The 21,792-nt window shown below is 61.2% G+C and overlaps 2 protein-coding genes and 2 non-coding genes across 6 annotated transcripts; 1 reads left to right on the top strand and 3 right to left on the bottom strand.

Moving 5' to 3' along the window:
* Nucleotides 1-447: 447 nt before the first annotated feature.
* TRNAV-UAC lies at nucleotides 448-520 on the bottom strand. Its single transcript has one exon. It is a non-coding gene; the product is annotated as a tRNA-Val (tRNA).
* Nucleotides 521-912: 392 nt separating this feature from the next.
* Nucleotides 913-985, top strand: TRNAK-UUU. The gene has a single exon. It is a non-coding gene; the product is annotated as a tRNA-Lys (tRNA).
* A 788-nt stretch (nucleotides 986-1,773) lies between these two features.
* On the bottom strand, nucleotides 1,774-8,602 carry OSBP (oxysterol binding protein). The gene is made up of 14 exons (XM_030483605.1): nucleotides 8,231-8,602; nucleotides 7,208-7,416; nucleotides 5,883-6,130; nucleotides 4,976-5,174; nucleotides 4,675-4,777; nucleotides 4,534-4,588; nucleotides 4,270-4,401; nucleotides 3,948-4,193; nucleotides 3,742-3,862; nucleotides 3,523-3,626; nucleotides 3,309-3,404; nucleotides 3,044-3,225; nucleotides 2,751-2,971; nucleotides 1,774-2,138 (listed from the first exon to the last, which is right to left on the bottom strand). Exons 1-14 carry the CDS (start codon nucleotides 8,569-8,571, stop codon nucleotides 1,996-1,998), a joined length of 2,400 nt encoding a protein of 799 aa, XP_030339465.1. The 5' UTR covers nucleotides 8,572-8,602; the 3' UTR covers nucleotides 1,774-1,995.
* A 584-nt stretch (nucleotides 8,603-9,186) lies between these two features.
* PATL1 (PAT1 homolog 1, processing body mRNA decay factor) lies at nucleotides 9,187-20,925 on the bottom strand. 3 transcript variants are annotated; one of them, XM_030483608.1, is made up of 19 exons: nucleotides 20,856-20,925; nucleotides 19,827-19,938; nucleotides 19,410-19,621; nucleotides 19,251-19,328; nucleotides 17,783-17,977; nucleotides 17,588-17,689; nucleotides 17,179-17,268; nucleotides 16,808-17,019; nucleotides 16,643-16,732; nucleotides 16,284-16,467; nucleotides 14,351-14,474; nucleotides 13,778-13,875; nucleotides 13,622-13,681; nucleotides 13,031-13,179; nucleotides 12,753-12,912; nucleotides 11,989-12,144; nucleotides 11,014-11,105; nucleotides 10,717-10,866; nucleotides 9,187-10,613 (listed from the first exon to the last, which is right to left on the bottom strand). In XM_030483608.1, the coding sequence occupies exons 1-19, from the start codon at nucleotides 20,868-20,870 to the stop codon at nucleotides 10,592-10,594; spliced, it is 2,301 nt and encodes a 766-aa protein (XP_030339468.1). In that variant the 5' UTR covers nucleotides 20,871-20,925; the 3' UTR covers nucleotides 9,187-10,591. The 3 variants fall into 3 exon arrangements, with proteins under 3 accessions (XP_030339468.1, XP_030339470.1, XP_030339469.1); XM_030483610.1 differs by having other exon boundaries at nucleotides 17,594-17,689; XM_030483609.1 differs by having other exon boundaries at nucleotides 19,251-19,325.
* Nucleotides 20,926-21,792: the final 867 nt, after the last annotated feature.

Here is a 21,792-nt window from a genome sequence, read left to right as displayed (position 1 = left end):
CCCCCGGCCCATCATGAGCTGTGGGGCAGTGCCTGGGGCCCCATAGGGGGCAGGGACAGGCTGCTTGTCCCCATGGTGGGGTCGGGGGGATAAGGCAGGACCCGGGGTACAAGCAGAGCTCGGGGGTACAGGTAGGGCACCGGCTGCCAAACCGCGCTCTGCCATTGGCTGGATGACCCATTGCTGTACCCAGCCAGCCAATCAGCACACACTAATTAGCGGGGATCGGGGGTGGAATATCCGCTCAATGTGATGACTGCTCAACCCAACCGGCCAATCAGCGTGAAAGAGGGCATAGGCTAAACCAATCAGCAAAGAGCACGGTGCTGGCTAATAAGCACACGCCTCTCGCAACAACTGGCCAATCAGCGGGCGGGGAGGGCGGGAAGGGGGCTACGTGAGTGGGTTCCCCCCCACACCTCAAAAAAGCCACGTCGGGGCCGGTGGTGGCTCCACTGGGGCTCGAACCCAGGACCTTCTGCGTGTAAAGCAGACGTGATCACCCCTACACCATGGAGCCGCCGGGGGGCTGCTTCGGAGGTCGCGGGTTCGAGTCCCGCCGCCGCTGTTGTTGATTGTGGGGGGGGACACAATATACGACCCCTATGGGCCAGCGTTGGGGGGGGGGGTTGAGAGGGAATGAACCCCAAGAGCTGTGGGGTCCCCTCTTGGAGTGTTTGACCCCACTTCTGGCAGCCCCTGGCTGCCTTTACATGTGGGGGGAACACACAACAACAGCCCCAGGCACCCCCAAACCGCCCCTTAGGCACAGGGAAGGTGTTGGGGGGGCAAAAAGGCTCCTGGACACCGACCATGTGCCCCCCTCCACGGAAGCAAGACCGAGGTAAAGGGGGAGGAAGAGGATGAGGAAGGCTCGGGAATGGGGGGGCCCCCCAGGGAACCCCTAGGGCTGCCCGGGTAGCTCAACTGGTAGAGCAGCAGACTTTTAATCTGACGGTTCGGGGTTCAAGTCCCTGGTCGGGCACTGCCGCCTCTTCCCTTTATCTTTTGGGGGTGCAGGACTGCTGGAGGGAGGGGGTGGTCTGGGAGCTCCCAAATAACATGGGGTACCCCAAAATCAGCACCCCCCCCCTCCCCACAGAGCAGGCAGAGCCAGGCTGGGGCATTCACAGATTTTAATTTAGTTGTTTTCCTGGAAAAAAGGGAAAAAAAAAGAAAAAAAAGGCATCATACACCCCCCCAGTTCAGGTTTGGGGTGCAGAAACCCCCCCACTTGTCAGGTTTGGGGTGCACAGACACCCCCCCCCCCCAGCGCACATCCCAGCCCCTGTAGTGTTTGGGGGTGCAGGCTCCCGCTGCTCCCTGAAGATAGATGGAAGAAACACCCCCCCCCCAAAACCTGGGACCTCCCCCCCTTGCCCTAAACCTACAGGGAAGGCACCTGGAGGGGGAACCCCATATTTGGGGGGGGGGAACACCCCAAACCCAGGGGCACCGAGGGCAGGGGGAGAAGGGGACCCCGGTTGCGCTCTACATATATATAATATACACCTATAGAACAGGCTGTGGGGCAGAGTCTGCCCCCCCCGCACCCCAAATATGTGGGGGTGAATGGGAACCGAAAGATAAAGGGGGGGGGGGAAGAGACCAAGGCCAGCCTCGGGCTCGCCCCGCTGCACCCACCGGCCCCCCCTGGGGCACACGGGACCTATGGCCCCAGCCCCATAGCGCTGCCCAGGGCCCCGTCACGCTGTGGGATGAAGGGGACCCCCCTTCCTGAGCAGGTTTTGGGGGGGGGGGGGGGGGTTCCTACCAGCTCCCGCTCGCCCCCCCCGGCATCAAGGGCAGTTGGATGGGCTAAGGCACCCCCCGGCGAGGCGTGGGGAAGAGACGGGGCGGTTAAGACAGACGGATGGATGGATGGATGGACGGACAGACGGGGGCTGCGGCGGGGCCAGCTCGGTGTCAGGGCTCCCCGGCCGGCCTTCGCCCCCCGCTGCTCCTCCTCCTCCTCTTCCTCTTCCTCCTGCTGGCTTAGAAAATGTCCGGGCACAAGGTCCAGTCCTGCTTCTCTTTGCTCTCCCAGTACCCGCCCTTATAGACGTGCGCCAGCTCCTGCGTGACCGGGTCCTTCCTGCGCTCGAACCACAGTGGCTTGTAGGGGTCGTAGGGGGTGCCTGGGGGTACACATGGAATTAAGGAGGTTGGGAAAGAGATTTAAGGGCATTGAGTTGCCCCAGCGCTGCCAAGGCCACCACTGACCCATGGCATTGAGGGCCTCGGCTACACGGTGTGTGAACCCCCCCAGGGCCGGTGGCTCCAGCCCTGCCCTGGGCAGCCTGTTCCAATGCCTGAGCACCCTCTGGGGAAGGAATTGTTCCTCAGCTCCATCTAAACCTGCCCTGGTGCAGCTTGAGGCCGGTTCCTCTTGTCCCATCCCTTGTTCCTTGGGAGCAGAGACCAGCCCCCTCCTGGCTCCATCCTCCTGTCAGGCAGTTGAAGAGAGCGAGAAGGTCCCCCCTGAGCCTTCTCTTCTCCAGACTAAACCCCCCCAGGTCCCTCAGCCGTTCCTCATCACACTTGTGCTCCAGGCCCTGCACCAGCTCCGGGGCCCTTCTCTGGCCCCGCTCCAGCCCCTCAATGTCTCTCTTGGGGTGAGGGGCCCAGAACTGACCCAGGATTCGAGGGGCAGCCCCACCAGTGCCCAGCACAGGGGGACAATCCTGCTGCCACACTGGTGCTGGGACAGGCCAGGCAGCAGAGCGGGTGCCCTCAGGCTCTTTCCTCACCGTCCTCAGTGGCTCTGGCAGCTTCAGCCTCACGTCTCTTGCGGGACAGACGCTGCTTCTCCTCCAGCCTCTGCTTCTCAGCATTGGCTTCATCCCAACGTCCGTTCTCCATGAGGCGCTGGTCGGGGCGCCGGCGGCTGTCCGTGGGGGCTGTCCCGCTCTCGGGGGCGTTCAGGGTCAGCGCCAGCTCCGAGAAGTAGTACATGTTCTCTGCATACTTCCTATGGGAGAAGAACCCTCCTCAGGCCCTTCCCCAGCGCTGGGACACCCCATCCCGCCTGTTCCCAACTCACGGGAGCGGGTTCCTCTTCCACAGCAGCACTCGGCTGTCCTCGGCCTCGTGGGCTTTCTGTCGTCCCTCTGTTCCGTTGTCCCCAGCGCCCAGGGTCACCTTATAACAGTCCATCTTCTCATCCCAAGTGCCCAGCAGGACAAAATGCACCTTCCCCATGGGGTCTGTCACCTCCCCGGTGACCTGATGGGACAAGGGACAGGGTGAAACAGGAGAATTGGGAGTCACGAGCATCCCAGCACATCCCGCATCATCCCGTGTCCCACCTTCCTCGCCACATCCCGGGAGAAGTAGCTGTAAGGAACGAACTTGAGGTTGCATTTGTCACCCGTCTTGTGGTTGACAATCTCTATTTCACCTGACTGCAGAGACAAGGAGATGGTCAGATTCAGCCCCACTGACAAGGGAAACTGAGGCACGGAGGGCTGGATCCATGCCTCCACGCAGGACCCACACACAGAAAGGGGGTTTTCATCCCACCTGGTCTATCCAGAGCTTGCCCACAATGATGTTGTGCACGGTGGTGGTGACCTTTTTCCACGTGTAGTGGTTGCCAGAAGAGTGGAAGACGCAGTGGATGGTACCTGAGGAGGGAGGTTGTGCTGGGAATTGCACCTTAACTTACCCCATTCCCACGTGGAGCTCACAACATTCCCCCTTTCCTAAGCACCTCCCTATGCCCGGAGCTGCAGCACTCACCCAGAGGCATCACAGAGAGGTATTTCCCTCGAAACTTGCTGGTGATCTTGATCTCTTGGCGCAGCGTCCACCCGTGCTTGGAGTCAGCGTGATGGGCAGCAGCAGGAGGGTGATGGCTCACCTGGACCAGCAGGACAAGGGCACAAATGAGCTCCAACCACCCCAAACAGGGCACCAAAGGGCTGGAGGAGCGGGGCTGGAGGTACCTGCTCGCAGAGGGAGCGGTAACCGTTCTCCTCCAGGCGATCCAGCTCAAAGGTCTCCCCCAGGAGAGGGTTGAAGGGTTTGCTGGTGCGGAAAACGGTGGTGGAATAGGAGGAGACGGTGAAGGCGGCCACGTAGCAAAGCTGCTCCAGCGAGCTCTCACACTTGGCCGCCCGGTCCAGCAGGTCGTGGTACTCCAGGTCCTCTGTCAAGCGCTGCAGCATGGACAGGGGCTCGTTGAAGTTGACCTGGAAGGGAGAAAAGAGGTAAATGGGGGGGTTCTGGGGTGTCCTGAGCTCACCCGGTGGCTGCGTTCCCACTCACGGGCATGGGGATCTTGGATAACTCCTTCCCGATGCAGTTCTTCATGATGCTCCAGAGGTTGAGGCTGTAGTTGGGTTTGTAGGGGATGCGGGTTCTCTTCTCCTTCTTGGTGTCTTCTACTTGGTGCTTGTACTGGGGGGGGACAAGAGCTGCTGCAACACTGCTGTGACCCCCCCCAAATCCTCTACATGAACTGGGGTACCCCCAACCCAGCCCTGAACCTCCAAAACCCAGCCCATGCCACCATGGGAGCCCCCATCCTACCTGCTCATCCAGGCTGATGTCGCTGCTGGTGCCGCTGATGTTGCTGCCGGTTCTCCTGGAGGGGAGGAAGAGGAGAGGGGTAGAATCAGTCCCCAAGTGGGGCGCAGGCAAAGGAGGGTCACCCCAAACCCCAGCACTCACTTGTGGCCCAGGCTCTCTGGCATGGGGATGATCTCTGGGGCATCAAAGAACTCGTTGTCATCATCTTCATCGCTCAGGTCTCCTTTTGTAGGGCAGCACGGGTCTGGGAAGAGGGGGAACAGACCAGATTGAGGTTCGAGCACCAGTTTCATCCCAGTTTCCCCCCCCCAGCAGAGCACTGGAAGGTCCCTGTCACCCCCAGCACAGCTTCCCCTATCCCTACCCCACACCATTAACTCCATCTCACCCCACAACAGCTCATTCCCCCTCATCCAGCCCCATCACACGGCGCTGACGGTACCTTTGGCAGAGCCACTGGTGCCGGATGCGCTGGCAGGGAGGACGGTGGCACCACGGAAAGCCCTCTCCAGGTGGTTGTGCTGCTTGGCCAGTTGCTCCAGGGTCTCTTCCAGCCGGATCCGTTGATCCCGCTCGTGCTGCAGCGATTTCTGCCACTTCTTGCTGTGGGTCTGGGCCAGCATCAGGAAATCCCGGCAGGCCTGGAGGGAAAACAGTGTCCCATGAGCATGGTTAAACACCCGTCCGTGGGTCCTGAGTGATGGAGCCGAACAGGAGCAGCTTGTGCCCAGGCAGCCAAGAGGCCACCAGCAGCCTGGGGCCTGTCCCAGCCCCAGTGTGGCAGCAGGGCCAGGGCAGGGATTGTCCCCCTGTGCTGGGCACTGGTGGGGCTGCCCCTCGAATCCTGGGTCAGTTCTGGGCCCCTCACCCCAAGAGAGACATTGAGGGGCTGGAGCGGGGCCAGAGAAGGGCCCCGGAGCTGGTGCAGGGCCTGGAGCACAAGTGTGATGAGGAACGGCTGAGGGACCTGGGGGGGTTCAGTCTGGAGAAGAGAAGGCTCAGGGGGGACCTTCTTGCTCTCTGCAACTGCCTGACAGGAGGATGGAGCCAGGAGGGGGCTGGGCTCTGCTCCCAAGGAACAAGGGATGGGACAAGAGGAAACGGCCTCAAGCTGCCCCAGGGCAGGTTTAGATGGAGCTGAGGAACAATTCCTTCCCCAGAGGGTGCTCAGGCATTGGAACAGGCTGCCCAGGGCAGGGCTGGAGCCACCGGCCCTGGGGGGGTTCCCAAACCCTATAGAGGGGGCCCTCAGTGCCATGGGTCAGTGGTGGCCTTGGCAGTGCTGAGGGCAACTTGATGATCTTGAAGGTCTTTCCCAACCTGGTTCATTCCATGATTCCATGACTCACGTTGATCATGGCGTTGGAGGTGATGCGGAAGAGGGTGGCGCGTTCGTTCACTTGCTTGATTTTCTCGGTGCTGTCGGCGGGCAGGCGCAGGGTCTCCAGCTCGCTGAGGGAGCGCTGCAGGGCCGTGCCGTGCTTGGCGATCAGGTCGTTGCAGGTGCTCAGGTCCTCCACCTTGCTGGACAGGGTGCGCAGCGTGCTCTGCAGCTCCGTCTTGTCCGTCTGAGACACCGACTCGTCACCGGAGTCATCTGCCAGAGGGAAAGGATGTTAGTGTGGTCCTGAAGAGCCTGATCTCCATGCAGGAGAAGGGAGAAAGGGGATGCTGTGTGTTGGGAGAGCATCATGGGCTGCTGGGGTGGAGGAGGCCATGAGGATGGTAAAGGGGCTGGAGCAGCTCTGCTCTGGAGCCAGGCTGAGAGAGCTGGGCTGGGGCAGCCTGGAGAAGAGAAGGCTCCTGAAGGGGACACCTTAGAGCAGCTCCAGTGCCTAAAGGGGCTCCAGGAAACCTGGAGAGGGGCTTTGGACAAGGGCCTGTAGGGACAGGCCAAGGGGAATGGCTTTAACCTGCCCGAGGGGAGACTGAGATGAGCTCTGAGGCAGAAGCTCTTCCCTGTGAGGGTGCTGAGGCGCTGGCACAGGGTGCCCAGAGAAGCTGTGGCTGCCCCATCCCTGGCAGTGTTCAAGGCCAGGTTGGACACAGGGGCTTGGAGCAACCTGCTCTAGTGGAAGGTGTCCCTGCCCGTGCTTGGAATGGGATGAGCTTTAAGCTCCCTTCATCCCAAACCATTCCATGATTCTATGGGTGCAGCAGGAGGCCCCCATTCCCAAGGGCTGGAGCTGCATGTGGGGCACTCCCAGCCCCAGCATTCTGGATGGGGCATGTGGCAGCAGCTCGGAGCAGATGGCCCTTCTCCTGGCACAGGAGCAGTCACCCCAGTGAGGAATCCTGTGCCAGGCTGCTGGCGGCTCCTCAAGCCAGAGCAGGCAGCAGGAACCTCGGACAACGCTGCCAAGATCCGTGTGGATGGAAACAACCACCCCCTCCAAACCCCATTTGGGGTACCCAGGCCACACACTGTGACACTGTCCATGCACAGCACCCCAAAAGTGAGCATGGGAGATGGAATAGCAAGGAGCAGGTTGCATTTATAGCCAGCAGCGAGCAAAGGGAGCTTGGGAATAGGGAAAGGATGTGGGATCGTGTCCTGTGCAGGGACAAAACGACCCCGGGGTTGATGAAGTGGGACCCAGAGGGGTGTAAAACGGGGCTGAAATGGGGTGCTTGGCTTTGGGGTGAGCTGCTACGGGGGTTCCTCGTGCCGTACCTGACTCCTCCAGCATCTTGACAGCTTTGGCCTTGGCCAGCTCCAGGGCAGTGACCCAGCGCTGCCGCTCCACCTCGGAGCTGGCTTTGAGGTGGTAGGTCTGAGCCCCTCCGTTGGAGATGATGAAGTTACACGAGTCCTCCACGGTGATGTTGGCCGTGGCCAGGTTGATGGTGCCGCGGCACGTGTGCCGCATCTCCGCCTTGGAGCTGCGCAGGGAAGCGGGGACGGGGCACGGTGAGGGCGTGCGGAGGCAGGATGTGACCCACAGCCCAGCCCGGAGGGGGAATTCCCACCCCAAAGGCTGAGCTATTAATAAGGGTGGATTTGCCATTGGGAAATGCCAACGGGAATGGAGCCAAGGATGGAAACGCTCCTTCAGTGGGACACTATAGGGACGGGCCCGCAGCCCCCAGGAGCATCCATAGGGATCACTGGGATCCACTTGATCCCTCTATATCCCGGTACAACACAGGACAAGGTCCCGGTGCGAGGCCGTGCCAGCCTGGCACACCCCTTCCACGTCACCGGGGCCGGAGGGAGGGACACGGAGCCGCTGGGACACCCCAGCCCGGGGCCAGTCTCACCCCCCCCCCCGTTACCCGCCTGTAACTGGAGCCCGCGGCTCCGGTTCCCCGCTGAATAATGAACGTCCAACCCCCCCCCCCCGCAACGGGGCTCGGGTGTCCCTGCGGTGGCACCGCGGGGCTGGCACCTAAAGCACCGCTGCTCCCCCCGGGAACACGGCTACGACAGGGCCCCGGTGCCCACGGGGAAGGGCTGCTCGGAGGGACACCGGCACCGTGGGGCGCGAACCCGACCCACTCGTCCCCCACAGAGCCACCGGGTGCGGGTGGGGAGGTGACGGGGGGCAGCACCGGGGGGTCTCCGGTGTGGGGCTGGGGGGCACCAACACAACACCCCCCCTCCTCCAGCTTCACCCTCTGGATCCAAGGTCACGGCGGAGCCCCATGGAGGGTGGGGGGAAGCGGCGGGAGCGGGTCGCGCCCCCCCGGTCCGTACCGGTAGTAGCTGAGCAGCCCGTTGCTGAGCACGAACCAGCGGCGCTGGTAGCCCTTGATGTAGTTGGTCCATTTGAAGAGCCACCCTTCGCGGGCTGACCCGGACCCGGACCCGGCACCACCGGAGCCACCACCGGAACCGCCACCGGAGCCGCCGCCACCGGAGCCGCCGCCGCCGCCGCCACCACCACCAGCCACCGCCGCCGGGGCGGGCCCCGCTCCGCCGCTCGCTGCCGGGGAGGGCAGCGCCGGGGCCGCGCCGGGCGCCGCGGGCAGCGCCATAGGCCCGGGCAGAGGCGCCGGGCCGGGCCCCGCGGCCGCCGCCGCTCGCAGCTCCGCCATCGCCACCGCCCCGCCGCGCTGCCGTCAACCCGCTCCGCCTTCACGGCTCGGCTTCTGATTGGTGGAGGCGGCCGCCGCGCGCACCGCCCCGGCGAGCGGATTGGTTCGGCTAGGGAAAAGAGGCGGTGCTTGCGTTCTTATTGGCTGATTAGCGGGCTTGCGCGGAAAGGCCTTTGAAGCGCGCTTGTTCACAGGTGCGTTCCCACCGTCAATCAGCGCGGGTGGGCGGGGCAGGGAGGCGTAACGGTGACTCATCCCGCAGCGCGATTGGCTGAGAGGGCGCGGCTTCGCTCAAGCCGTGCTGCCATTGGTGGATAGGCGGAGGGGGGGCGGGGCTTGCGCGCTGAGGGGTGCTGAGAGGAGCCGCCATTACCGAGCGGGGGGCGAACGCGGCCGCTCCTCCGTGAGGGGGAAGCCCCGGGGGGGGAACCCCCCTTAACGGGGCTCCAGAGCTCGGGGGGGGCAGCCCCAAGGCTCGGGGGGTGCGGGTTAACCCCGGCCCCGCGGCTCTGGGGGGGGGGGGTGTGTGTGTGAGGCGTTTGGGGGGTGTTTTTGGGGGGGGTCCCCCCGGTTCCTGACACACCCCCCCCCCCGGGGAAGCAGAGGCCAGGCGGCAGCAGTATACAATTCATCTTTATTTACAAGAACCCTATAAAAATGTAAATTTAGAAACTTTATTCTCATTAACCAGAACTGAAAACTTGGGGGGGGGGGGCTGGGGGGGGAGGGTTGGGGGGAAACCCCCCAAAAAACCAAAGAAAAGGGCAAAAAAGACAAGAAATTAATAATAATAAATGAACTTTCTGCTTGGTGGGGGAGAGGGGCAGCGAGGGGGGGGGTGTTAATGCCAAAGGGGGGGTTAAAATACCTCCATGTGCAAATATTTGGGGTGGTTTCTCTTTTAAAAGCCAAAAAAAGGGGTAAAATAAACCTCCCCCCCCCCCCATTCCCTGCTGCCGCCTTTCCCAGGAGGGATCCAGCGGGATCCGAGGGGCTGGAGCCCCCCCCCGGGAGGGATCCCAAGGGGGAGGGATGGAGGGGAGGCTGGGGAAGACAAGGCAAGTGTGCAAAAGAGGTGTGGGGGTGTGCACACGCGTGTTCACGCATGTTCACACGTGTGCACGGTCAGGGAAGGGCAAGGACCGGAGCTCAGTGCTCAATGGGGGCCACGGAGGGAGTGGGGGCCACCCCCTGTTACCCCTTAATGGGCAATGGGGGGGCTTCTCCCTTCTATAGTGGGGTGGGGGGGGAGGAGAAGCAGTGGGGGGGGTAGAGAAAGGGGGAGCTCAGCATGTTGGGGGTGGGGGGGAGCAGCCAAACACCCCCCCCAGCACCTCCTTGTCCCATGATTTTGGGGTGGGAGAGGTCTTTTTCCCATGATTTTGGGGTGGGAGAGGTCTTTTTCCCATGATTTTGGGGTGGGAGAAGCGTTCTCCCAAGTTTTTTGGGGTGGGAGAGGAGTTTTCCCCCCATAATTTTGGGGTGGAAGAAGGAGCCTCCCATGATTTTGGGGTGGAAGAGGGATTCTTCCAGGATTTTGGGGTGGGAGAGGTGTTTTCCCCCATGATTTTGGGGTGGAAGAAGGATTCTCCCATGATTTCGGGGTAGGAGAGGTGTGTTCTCCCATGATTTTGGGGTAGGAAAGGCGTTCTCCCAAGGTTTTGGGCTGGGAGAGGTGTTGTCTCCCCTCGTTTTGGGGTGGAAGAAGGATTCTTCCATGATTTTGGGGTAGGAGACGTGTGTTCTCCCATGATTTTGTGGTGGAAAAGGGGTTCTCCCAAGGTTTTGCGATGGAAGAGGTGTTTTCTCCCATGGTTTTGGGGGCGGGAGATGGATCCTCCCATCATTTGGGGATGGGAGAAGCGTTCTCCCAAGGTTTTGGGGTGGGAAAGCGCTTCTCCCACCCCAAAACCCCCACCCTGGGGTGGTGGGAGGGTGGTTGGGGTGTGTTGGGGGGGGAATCCCCTGCCCTCCATCCATCTTCTGGAACACTCTGGTGCCGAGGAGCCGTGGAGATGTCCTACCGGATCCCGTGCACTAAGCTGGGATGGGGGAAAACCAAGGAGGGAAGGGTCAGAGGAGCTGGAAAAGGGGAAGGAAGAGGCTTCACCCAGGCTCCTCCTGCCCCTTTTTGGGTTCACTCACTGCAATTTTGTCTCCAGCAGGTTGAGCTTCTGCTGGTCCACGTAGCGAGAGAAGAGGGAGAGGAGGTTGGAAGGGGTGGACACTGGTTTTGCCAAAGCTGCCTGAGGGATGCGCAGGAGCTCCCGCGTTGCCATGAGCATCAGCTCCGTCCTGCCGGGAATGGAACGGGAAGAGAGGAGCCGTCAGGAGGCCAGGGTGCTGCAGGGTACCTCCTTCTTCATCACCCTTTCCTCCTGGGTCCTCTGGCCGCTGCTCACGGGGTGGCTGCCGGAGGCGGCAGGAGATGGAGACACTCACCACTGGTTGTCCTGCATCAGCTCCGTGTTGGTGTCCGAGCTCTGCAGCTCCTCCCCACGGCTCAGCACCAAGTACAACAGGGACAGGCCGAACTGCAAGGAGAGAGAGGTTGTCATGCTTCCTGAAGGAATTCCTATGGCAGGGAACACATGGGAGCTTTCATCCCACCGTTCCTCCTCTCCGGGGTGGTTTAAATGGGTCTAAGAATCAATTCCCACCTCCTAATCCTGCTGGGGATGGTGGGATAAGGGGGAAGGTCCCTGAAAACACACTAAGGAGAGACACGGAGCAGGCTGTCAGCTTGTGGTGGTGTCCCCGGCCAGTTAATCATGGAATGGTTTGGGATGAGGGAGCTTAAAGCTCATCCGGTTCCAAGCACGGGCAGGGACACCTTCCACTAGAGCAGGTTGCTCCAAGCCCCTGTGTCCAACCTGGCCTTGAACACTGCCAGGGATGGGGCAGCCACAGCTTCTCTGGGCACCCTGTGCCAGCGCCTCAGCACCCTCACAGGGAAGAGCTTCTGCCTCAGAGCTCATCTCAATCTCCCCTCTGGCAGGTTAAAGCCATTCCCCTTGGCCTGTCCCTCCAGGCCCTTGTCCAAAGCCCCTCTCCAGGTTTCCTGGAGCCCCTTTAGGCACTGGAGCTGCTCTAAGGTGTCCCCTTCAGGAGCCTTCTCTTCTCCAGGCTGCCCCAGCCCAGCTCTCTCAGCCTGGCTCCAGAGCAGAGCTGCTCCAGCCCTCGCAGCAGCTCCGGGGCCTCCTCTGGCCTCACCCCAACAGCTCCACGTCCCTCTTGTGCTGTTGGACACCCCCATTCCTTAACAAGGGAAGCACAGAACTCCAGGAGCCAGCAGCTCCCTGGTGCCATTCCTGCACCACGGCTACATCCAGCGCTGGGAAACTGCATTTCCCAGCTCTTGGGATGGGAAGGATGGGATGTTCCCTCCTGCCCTGCCAGGAGCCGAGTGGGAAGCACCTTGTTCTGGAGCACAGCAGTGAGGTGCAGGTTGGTGGGTGCTGGCGCGGGCGCGCTCTGAGGTAGGTTCGTTAACTGCTGCACAAGGCTGGTGACTGTCCCCAAGGGAAGGTGGTAGAGAACGTGTGAGAAGGGCCTCAACAGGCAGGGCAGCACCTGCAGAGAGAGAGGAGCAGAGGGGTAAAACCAGGGAATTGTGCTTCCCATGGGACATTGTGGATCCCTGCACCGGCAGCGCCTCCGCTTTCCACCCCTTTAGGTTTTAAATTCAAGCAGCTCTTCTCCTTTTTCCTCCTTAAATCCTTCCTTTTCTCCAAACAAGCTGGGATTTATTCCATGGATACCTGTGGTTTTATTCCCTACGTAAACCAGGCTGCAAAGGACGCCTGAGGGCTCAGCCCCTGGAAGATCGGGATCTCTGCTCCGTGCCTCCGGAGCCTCCTGTTGTCACCCGATGAGTTGGAGACGTGGCTCTTTAGACAAGAGCTGGACTCAAAGGCACCATGGACCAAACCCTCCCTCTTCCTTCCTGTGCTGTGCCAGCAGTGGAGATGGACCCTGCCAGAAGCTCACAGCTCCTGCAGCTGTGAGAATCCCAGAGGATTCTCCAATCCTTTGGGAATCTCCCAGGAGAGGCAGGAACAACCATCCTTAAGACCCAAGACCCAGGATGCTGTTTGCCAGCAAACAGCAGGAGGAGAATCCAGCTCCAGCCCCGCAGTAGATCACAGCAGGGGGAACATTCCCAGCCTCTGGAATCTCACCTCATCCTGAGCATCCTTCTTGATGAGGAAGGGCAGGTTCCTGGCTGTTGCCATCAGCACGTCGGCCGCTTGCTCGGGTGACAAGAAGGGCAGGATCCGGGCGACGAGGCGCTTCCCTTTCCGGATGCACATGATCTGCATGAAGTGGTCATCGCTCGGCCTGGGGAGAACATTCCAAACCTTGGGAAGCGTTCCTTGGGGAATAGAGCCCTGGAAAAGCACCTTCAGCACCTCCAAGCGCCCATGAGCAAGTCACAGGCAGCACTATCCCCACTGACCTGTCCTGCCCGGGCGCCTTCCCCCTCAGGTTGTCGTACATGTCACAGATCTTCTGCTTCCTCTCACCCATCAGGGCCGGCCTCTCCCCTTCCAGGCTCAGGAGGTAGCGTCTCTCATAGTCCTCCACGTCCAGGAGGAGGCTGTATGTCTGCAGGAGACACAGGGATCTGCTCCACAAGGATCCAGGATGTGCCCTTTCCCCAGCCAAGGCTGTCCCATCAACTTTGCTGCTACAGGAATGGGGTATCCTGGCCCAGATCCCATCACAACCTCATTCAGACCCACCATGGGAGTGGACTGAGCAGGCATTCTGTGAGCCACAAGTGTCCATCCTCTCATGGGGTGGCTGCAGAGCTGAGGTGTTACTGCTCTCAGTCCATAATGGACCTTCCAAAGCCCATCCAAGTTGTTTTGGGGCTGGTTCCCAACTCCAGCCTTTCCATTCCAGGTCCCACAAGCAGCACCTCAGCCACTCTCTGGACGTCCAGAAGAGCTCAGTGGTTACCACACCATGATCTCCATGGCCATTCCTTCACCCTCAAGTCCCACCACGCATCTCCTGAGGGTTGTGGTGACCTCCTGGAACTCACCTTCTCGATCGTGACAAGGGTCTGGCGCCTCTTGTCCCGAACCTGCTTCTCCTTTGTCTCCTGCCAGGGAGGGGACAGCGAGTCAGGGCTGTGAGAGCCCCAGTGGTGGCCCCAGCCCCAGCGCTGCACTGGAGGGGAGGCAGGACCAGAACTCACATCATCCTCGCTGCGGGAGGTCACCACCGCATCGATCATCTTCCGAGGGTTGTTGACGCTGGAGACTGTGAGCTTCCCCAGGGAGCCCTCAAACTGCACTGCAGGAAGGAGGGAGATGGGAAGCACAGGGAGTCAGCGTGGACCTGAACCCACCTCACCCATCTCCAGGCCAGCAGGAGCCCCGTGGCTACCTCCAGGCTCCATCTGGCACCAGCAAAACCCACTGTCCCAGCCTGGAATGAACCACCACCACCACCCTACAACCAGAGATCGGGGTTGTGTGGAGAACCATCACCACCCTACACCCAAAGAGGTTGGTGTGGAGAACCATCACCACCCTATACCCAAAGAGGTTGGTCTGGAGAACCACCACCACCCTACACCCAAAGAGGTTGGTGTGGAGAACCACCACCACCCTACACCCAAAGAGGTTGGTGTGGAGAACCACCACCACCCTACACCCAAAGAGGTTGGTGTGGAGAACCACCACCACCCTACACCCAAAGAGGTTGGTGTGGAGAACCACCACCACCCTACACCCATAGAGATTGGCGTGGACAAGGGCGCCCTGACCTGGCTTGTAGGTGTGCTCCAGCTTGGCCACCTGAGGTGTGATGAGTTTAGTGCGTTCCTTCTTGGGACCATCACCGTGGACTTCTTCCGCTGCCGACAACTTCTCCAGCTTCTGGAAGTAATTCTGAGGGAGGGAGAGGAGAGGTTGAGTCGTGTCCCCCCAAGAAACCAGCTGGGAAGGCTTGATGCAGCACATCCCTCTCCCCAGCCTGGGCTCCATCTCTTCCTGGGCTTCCCAACAGCACCAGTAAGACTTGGAACCACTTCTCTTCCCCCCGTGCGTGAGCAGATGATGCTCCTCGAGGCTGAGGTTCCTCCTCAGCCCTCTCTTTCCCATCTCAAACAATGCCAAATCCACTCTCCCTGTGCGATCCCTAACTCCCAGTCCTTCCCAGCACAACCCAGTTCACCCCATTGCTCCATCAGCACCGTGCCCGGGCTGCGGCCTCCCCCGCTGCCGCTGTCCCATCCACCCCGGCCAACGTTCGCCTCTTGCGCAATGGTGCGGCTCCGCTGACTCACATCCCGGCTGCGGCTGCACCAGTTCCTCTCCTCGGGGGGATCTGCTCACCCAAAGCTCCCAAACCCCTCCGGCAGCAGGAGGCCTCCTGCCAGCCCCAGCACCCAACAGCTCCCACCGGAGCTGCTGCGAGGGCTGGAGCAGCTCTGCTCTGGAGCCAGGCTGAGAGAGCTGGGCTGGGGCAGCCTGGAGAAGAGAAGGCTCCTGAAGGGGACACCTTAGAGCAGCTCCAGTGCCTAAAGGGGCTCCAGGAAACCTGGAGAGGGGCTTTGGGCAAGGGCCTGTAGGGACAGGCCAAGGGGAATGGCTTTAACCTGCCAGAGGGGAGATTGAGATGAGCTCTGAGGCAGAAGCTCTTCCCTGTGAGGGTGCTGAGGCGCTGGCACAGGGTGCCCAGAGGAGCTGTGGCTGCCCCATCCCTGGCAGTGTTCAAGGCCAGGTTGGACACAGGGGCTTGGAGCAACCTGCTCTAGTGGAAGGTGTCCCTGCCCGTGGCACAGGGTTGGGACTGGAGGAGCTTTAAGCTCCCTTCATCCCAACCCATTCCATGATTCCACCACACTGGTGACTGCCCCCCGTGCTCTGCCCCACGCTCAGGGCTGCTCCAGGACCTTTTTGGGTGCGTGCCTGGCACATGGAGCCAAACCTCCTGCACAGCTGACAACGGCCCCGGACACATTCCCATCCCAGCCAGCTCTGCTCCCAAGCCAGGTATCCATGAACACCAGCCCTCCGGAGACTTCCCTCACATGAAGCTGCCCTGAGCACCCCCAAACCCAGCTGAGCTTTGAGCATCCACCACCAGGCATGAGCCCAGCCCTCACCTTGCTGCCAACCTGGCTGCTCCCAGCCCCTGTTCCTGAACTGGGAAGAGCAGGAGCGCTCTCTCCTCATCCTTCCTCCTCCTCCTCACCATGGGCTTCACCACCACTTCCTTATCCTCACACCAGAATCCTCCTTCCACAGCCATTCCCTACCAAAGCTCTCCTGCATTCCCCATTGAGCAGCTTCCTTGTATCCCATTCCAGGTGTTTTAGTCTCACTATCACATGCAGCTTCCAACATGGAGAAGCTGCTTTCCCATTATCCTGGACCTTCTGCTGCACCCTCCAAATCCGTGCTGCCAGGCTTGGATTTGGATGCTTCCAACACTCAAGAAGAGGAAGGCAGCTCTTCCCTTCCTGCTGCTCCTGTTCCCTTCCTGCTGCTCCCATTCCTTTCCCACCCCAGGAAAGGAATCCTAGGAATCCCATCCTAGGAAGGGATGCTCATCCCACCCCATGGCTGGACCTAGAGATGCTTCCCCCACCGCATCACCCTCAGCCCCGGCACCCTCTTCCCACCCAACACTCCTCAGCACAGCTGGGAAGAGACGAGTCCCATGGGAATTCTACAGCACTTCCATGCCAATACCTGGTAGTAATAGTCATCCAGGTAGGGATCAGTGCTCTGGAGCTGCATCATCTGGATCTTGGACACCCAATCCTTCTCCCGTTGCAGCATGAGGTTGGCGTAAGGATCTTTCCTCATCTGCTCCTGGTGGCTGCTCCGGTGACCCCCTCGATCCCCCACGGAGCCGTTGAGGCTCCGGTGCTGGCTGCCGGGAGGCAAGAAGGGCACCCGTGAGCACACCGGAGCTACAGGAAGGGACAGAGAGCGGTGCAGAGGCTGGGCCCTGGCAGCGTGACCCCCCCCCCCCCCCACGGCAGAGGGGGAGCTGCAATCCCACCCTTCCCAAATCCCAGCCGCCAGCCCCAATTCCCAGCGCTCACCTTCGGCTCTGCTGCTGCCGCTGGTGCAGGAGCCGGCGGTGCTGCGGGTGCAAGTGGGTCGTGTCCGGGCGGAACATCTGGGGTTGAGGCCTGAGGAAGAGCAGGAAAACTAAGGAAGAGCCACAGAAAGCATGGAAAAGGTTGGGAATGGGAGATGGAACCTACCGGAGGCTCTGGAGGTGGGATCCAGGACCCGGTGGGTGCTGCAGCTGAGAGGGAGGAGGAGCAGGGGGAGCCCCGAAGAAGGCACGAAACCCACTGGCTGGAGGCATCATCTGCCCGACCCTGCCCTGGAGCAGCTTGGGATTCACGGAGGGAATGGGGCTCCCAACCAGGCCGGAGACCCGGGCAAACTGGCTGGGGGACATCCGGCCGGCCTGGAAGAGCACCCGGAGTCATCCCATGGGAAACATGGGGGTGAAAGGAATGGCCCAGCCAAGGTAGGGCCAGCGAGAGCCGCCTCCTGCATCCATGTGAGGAGAAAAGTGGGATCATGCCCCCGGAGAGGGGCAGGGAAGGGAATGAAGGAGCTTTACCTGTGCTCCTCCGAGCAGCTGAGCTCTCTGCAGGTGGGTAAGAACGGGAGAGACGCTGTGCGGGAATGGGTGGCCCAGGAGGGAGGAATTCTAGGGAAGGAGAAGGGAACAGGGATTCCAGTCACAACCAGGGCACACACACACACAGGGAATGGGTGACGGCACAAGGGGAAGCCCCAGGAAGGGGCTGAGGAGCCAGGGAAGACTCCGGGAAGTGGGGATAAACGATCAGGATGAGGCCAATAGGCTGAGATATGGAGCTAGGGATGAGCAGAAGCCTCTCTGTGCATGACAGCGATGCATCCAGCACCATCAGGGCTTGGAATCGCGTGTGGAAGGAAGGGAATGGGGCAATGGGGGGCTCGGGAAGAGCTCCCCACAAGGAGGGGAGCAGGGGGGGACCGGGTACCGGTACGTTGCAGAGCTGGTTGGGGGACATCCTCTCTCCGTAGGGAGCGGGGTAGCGCTGCTGCAGGGTCGCTCGGATGTGGACAGGCTTCGGACATAGGATCTGGGAAGGGATGGAAGCAGCAGAATCACCCCAGGAACCAGCCTGAGTCCCCCCTCATTGTGGGGCAGGGCAATGGGGGGGACACACACGTACCTGCTGGTTGAAGCTGGGCACAGCAGCCTGCTTTGGGGGGGTGCCGATGGGGACAGCCCGCACAGGGGGGCTCCCGATGACGGGGGACGAGGAGCGCCGCGGCAGCGCCCGCTCCGACGGGTCCCGCTCGTCATCGCGGGGCTGGGGGGGCCTCTGGGGCAGAGCATAGTCCAGCACGGACACCGAGGGCATCTCCTGCAGGGGGAAGATCCCACCGGGATAACAGTGGGATAAGGAGGATTCACTGTGCATGTCCCAGGGAGGTGACAGGCACATCCTGCCTCCTGCCACGTCCCCGCATGGAATCAACCAGCTTGGAAAGAGCTTCAAGAGCATCCATCCGGTGACTCCAGCCCTGCCCTGGGCAGCCTGTTCCAATGCCTGAGCACCCTCTGGGGAAGGAATTGTTCCTCAGCTCCATCTAAACCTGCCCTGGGGCAGCTTGAGGCCGTTTCCTCTTGTCCCATCCCTTGTTCCTTGGGAGCAGAGACCAGCCCCCTCCTGGCTCCATCCTCCTGTCAGGCAGTTGCAGAGAGCGAGAAGGTCCCCCCTGAGCCTTCTCTTCTCCAGACTAAACCCCCCCAGGTCCCTCAGCCGTTCCTCATCACACTTGTGCTCCAGGCCCTGCACCAGCTCCGGGGCCCTTCTCTGGCCCCGCTCCAGCCCCTCAATGTCTCTCTTGGGGTGAGGGGCCCAGAACTGACCCAGGATTCGAGGGGCAGCCCCACCAGTGCCCAGCACAGGGGGACAATCCCTGCCCTGGCCCTGCTGCCACACTGGGGCTGGGACAGGCCCCAGGCTGCTGGTGGCCTCTTGGCTGCCTGGGCACAAGCTGCTCCTGTTCAGCTCCGTCAGGTCCTTTTCCATGAGCAGCTTCCCAAGCCTGGAGCATTCCATGGGGCTGCTGTGGCCCAAGTGCAGGACCCAGCGCTGAGCCCTGTTGAACCTATGGATCCAGCCTGGCCACATCCCTCTGCAGAGCCTCCCTATGCTCCAGCAGATACATCCAACAGCCCCACATGATGGTGGGGTTCAGGGGACCCCTAAAGCCCACCTCACCATGAGCTGCTCAGCTCCCAGCCCAAGAGCCCTGCAGAGCAGGATAGGACCATGGACTTAAAACCTGACTCTTAATTAAACCACAACAAAAACCAAGCCCAAACCCCTCTGCCTCAAGGCACCGACGTTCCCAAATCCTAACGGGAGCACTGACACCCCTCAGACATCATGGATCGGTGATAACCCCCCAACTCTCCAACATCCAAGGGGTGACAATGATGTTTAAGAGGAGCCAAACTGCATCCACCCCAAACATTCCCTATCCCAGGCTGATCCAGAGCTGCTCCCAAGCCCCGAGGAGCCAGCAGCAGCACAGATCTCACCCCCCAGCACCCATCCTGCTGCCATAAGCGTTTCAAGGGGTGTTAAGGAAGCCACAACGAGAACCAGCTGCACCCCAACATCATACCTGAGTGAGGAGCGGCCCCCGCATGCGCCGCAGCACGGCCGAGCTATCCCAAATGCTGGAATTGAGCCCTCCAGGCTGCTGGAAAACACACGGAGAGTCAACAGGGCACTGTTGGGGGTGCACCCAGCCAGCCCTGACCCCCCCGAACCCCTCTGTTACCTGCGCAGGGCCCCGGGTCTGCACTGCCTGCATGATGGCAGGGTCCTCCAGCTCGCTGTCGATGACCAGCCGGGTCAGCCGCTCGGCCAGGGTGTCCTCAGGGTCCCCCAGCAGGTCCAGGTCCTCGCTGCTGGGTCCATCCTGCTCCCTGCTTGCCACAGGCTTGTCCTCCAGCTCGGCCAGCCGCTCGTGGGCCTCCTGCCAGTCGTCATCTGCGGAGGAGAAACGGGTCCAGTTCTTGGGTGACAACATGGTTTAATACGAGGTGGCCCTGCCCGTGGCAGGGGGTTGGAGCTGGAGGAGCTTTAAGGTCCATTCCCAAACCATTCCATAGAAGCACAATGAGAGCCATGCTCAGGGGGTCATACAAGTGGAATGGGAGGTGGGGAGCAGCATAAGGACCCCCCCAGTACTCACCGACAGCCCCGGCTCCAAACGTGTCATCGTTAAACTGGTCGATATCTTCATCTTCCTCACCCAGACCTTGGAAAGCATCTTCATCCTCATCCAACGGGCAGTCCTCTAAGGACTAAGGGGGGAAAGGGGGGTTAGAACCGACCCACCGACCCCCTTAGACCCACTTTTACCTTAGGACCAGACCTATGGGGGAGTTCAAGGGACAGGGTGTGGGACACGCCATCCCTCGGACCCCCCCCATTAACCTCTATAGACCCCCCCATTAGCTCCTATGGATCCTCTCCATTGACCCCTACAGACACCCCATACAGACCCCCCTATAGACCTCCCCCCACTAACTCGTTCGGACCCCTCCATTGACCCATATAGACCCCCCCAACTAACCCCTATGGACACCCTCACATTAACTGCTATGGATCCCCTCCATTAGCTGCTATAGCCCCCCCCACTAACCCCTATGGACATCCCCCTCTAACCCCTATAGCCCCCCCCACTAACCCCTACGGACTCCTCCTATTAACCCCTACAGACCCCCCCATTAACCCCTATGGACCGTCCCCACTAACCCCTACAGACACCCCCCTCCCACTGACCCCTATGGACTCTCCCCATTAACCCCTATAGACCCCCCCCATTGACCCCTATGGACGCCCCCCCACTGACCCCCTACGGACCCCCCCTATTAACCGCTATGGACCACCCCCACTAACCGCTATGCACCCCCGCCATTGACCCCTATGGACCCCCCCTATTAACCGCTATAGACCCCCCTATTGGCCCCTACGGACCCTCCCCACTGACTCCTATGGACCCTCCCCATTAACCCCTATAGACCCCCTCATTAACCCCTATGGACGCCCCCCACTGACTCCTATAGACCCTCCCCACTAACCGCTATGCACCCCCTTATTGACCCCTACGGACCCCCCCCCACGAACCCCTGTGGACGCCCCCCATTAACCGCTGCAGACTCCCCCCAAACCCCTCCCCATTATCCCCTATGGCCCCCCCGGCCCCTTCCCCGCTCACCTGGTACCGGAACATGGCGCCGGCGGCGGCGCCCCCCGCCCGCTCCGGCCCTTGGGCCCCCGCCGCGCAGGCGCGGGCGCAGCCGCATGACGTCACCCGCGGCACTCCGGGGCGGGGTAGGGGAGGGGTGGGGGTGTGCGCATGCGCGGCGGCAGGGCGCGGGAAAAGGGGGCGTGGCTTGGGGAGGACACGCCTCCTTATCGGGATTAAAGGCGCCGCTGCTCTTAAAGGGGACGTGCACCCTTTATGGAGCGGGTCCGCTCCCGGGGCCGGCCCTGGCTGCGTTCCCTATGCGCGGGTGTCTCCCCGCCTGTCCATGGACGTGTCACCCCCAGATGTGACCCCTTGTCCCCAGATGTAATCCCTTGTTCCCAGATGTGTCCCCAGATGTGATTCTTGTCCCCCCAGATGTGTCCTCCCCAGATGTGACCCCTGACCCCAGATGTGTCCCCAGATGTCATTTTTGACCCAGATGTGCCCCCATATGTGACCCTTGTCCCCAGATATACTTGTCCCCAGATGTGTCCCCCAGATGTGACAGACAGCCATGTCCCTCAGCCATGTCCCCTCTCCCCAGCCCCATCCCCCAAGCATGTCCCCTATTCGTGCCCCCCACTTATGTCCCCTGTCCCCAGCCATGTCGCCTGTCCCCAGCTGTGTCTTCAGATGCGTCCCCTATTCCCAGCTGTGTTGCCCCGCTGTGACCCCTATCCATAACCATGTCCCCAGCCATGTCCCCTATCCTTATCCATGTCCCCCGGCCATGTCTCCTATCCCCAGATGTGTCTCCAGCCGTGTCCCCCAGCTGTGACCCCTATCCATAGCCACGTCCCCCAGACATGTCCCCTATCCCTATCCATGTCCCTTGTCCCCAGCCGTGTCCCTGTTCCCAGTCATGCCCCTTATTGTGTCCCCTATCCACAACCAGGTCCCCCAA

This window comes from Strigops habroptila, chromosome 4 (assembly GCF_004027225.2).
Source record: "Strigops habroptila isolate Jane chromosome 4, bStrHab1.2.pri, whole genome shotgun sequence".
In the NCBI taxonomy this organism is placed as follows: domain Eukaryota; kingdom Metazoa; phylum Chordata; class Aves; order Psittaciformes; family Psittacidae; genus Strigops; species Strigops habroptila.
The sequence above is the reverse complement of the archived record's forward strand: the minus strand, read 5'-3'. Positions and strand labels throughout refer to the sequence as shown.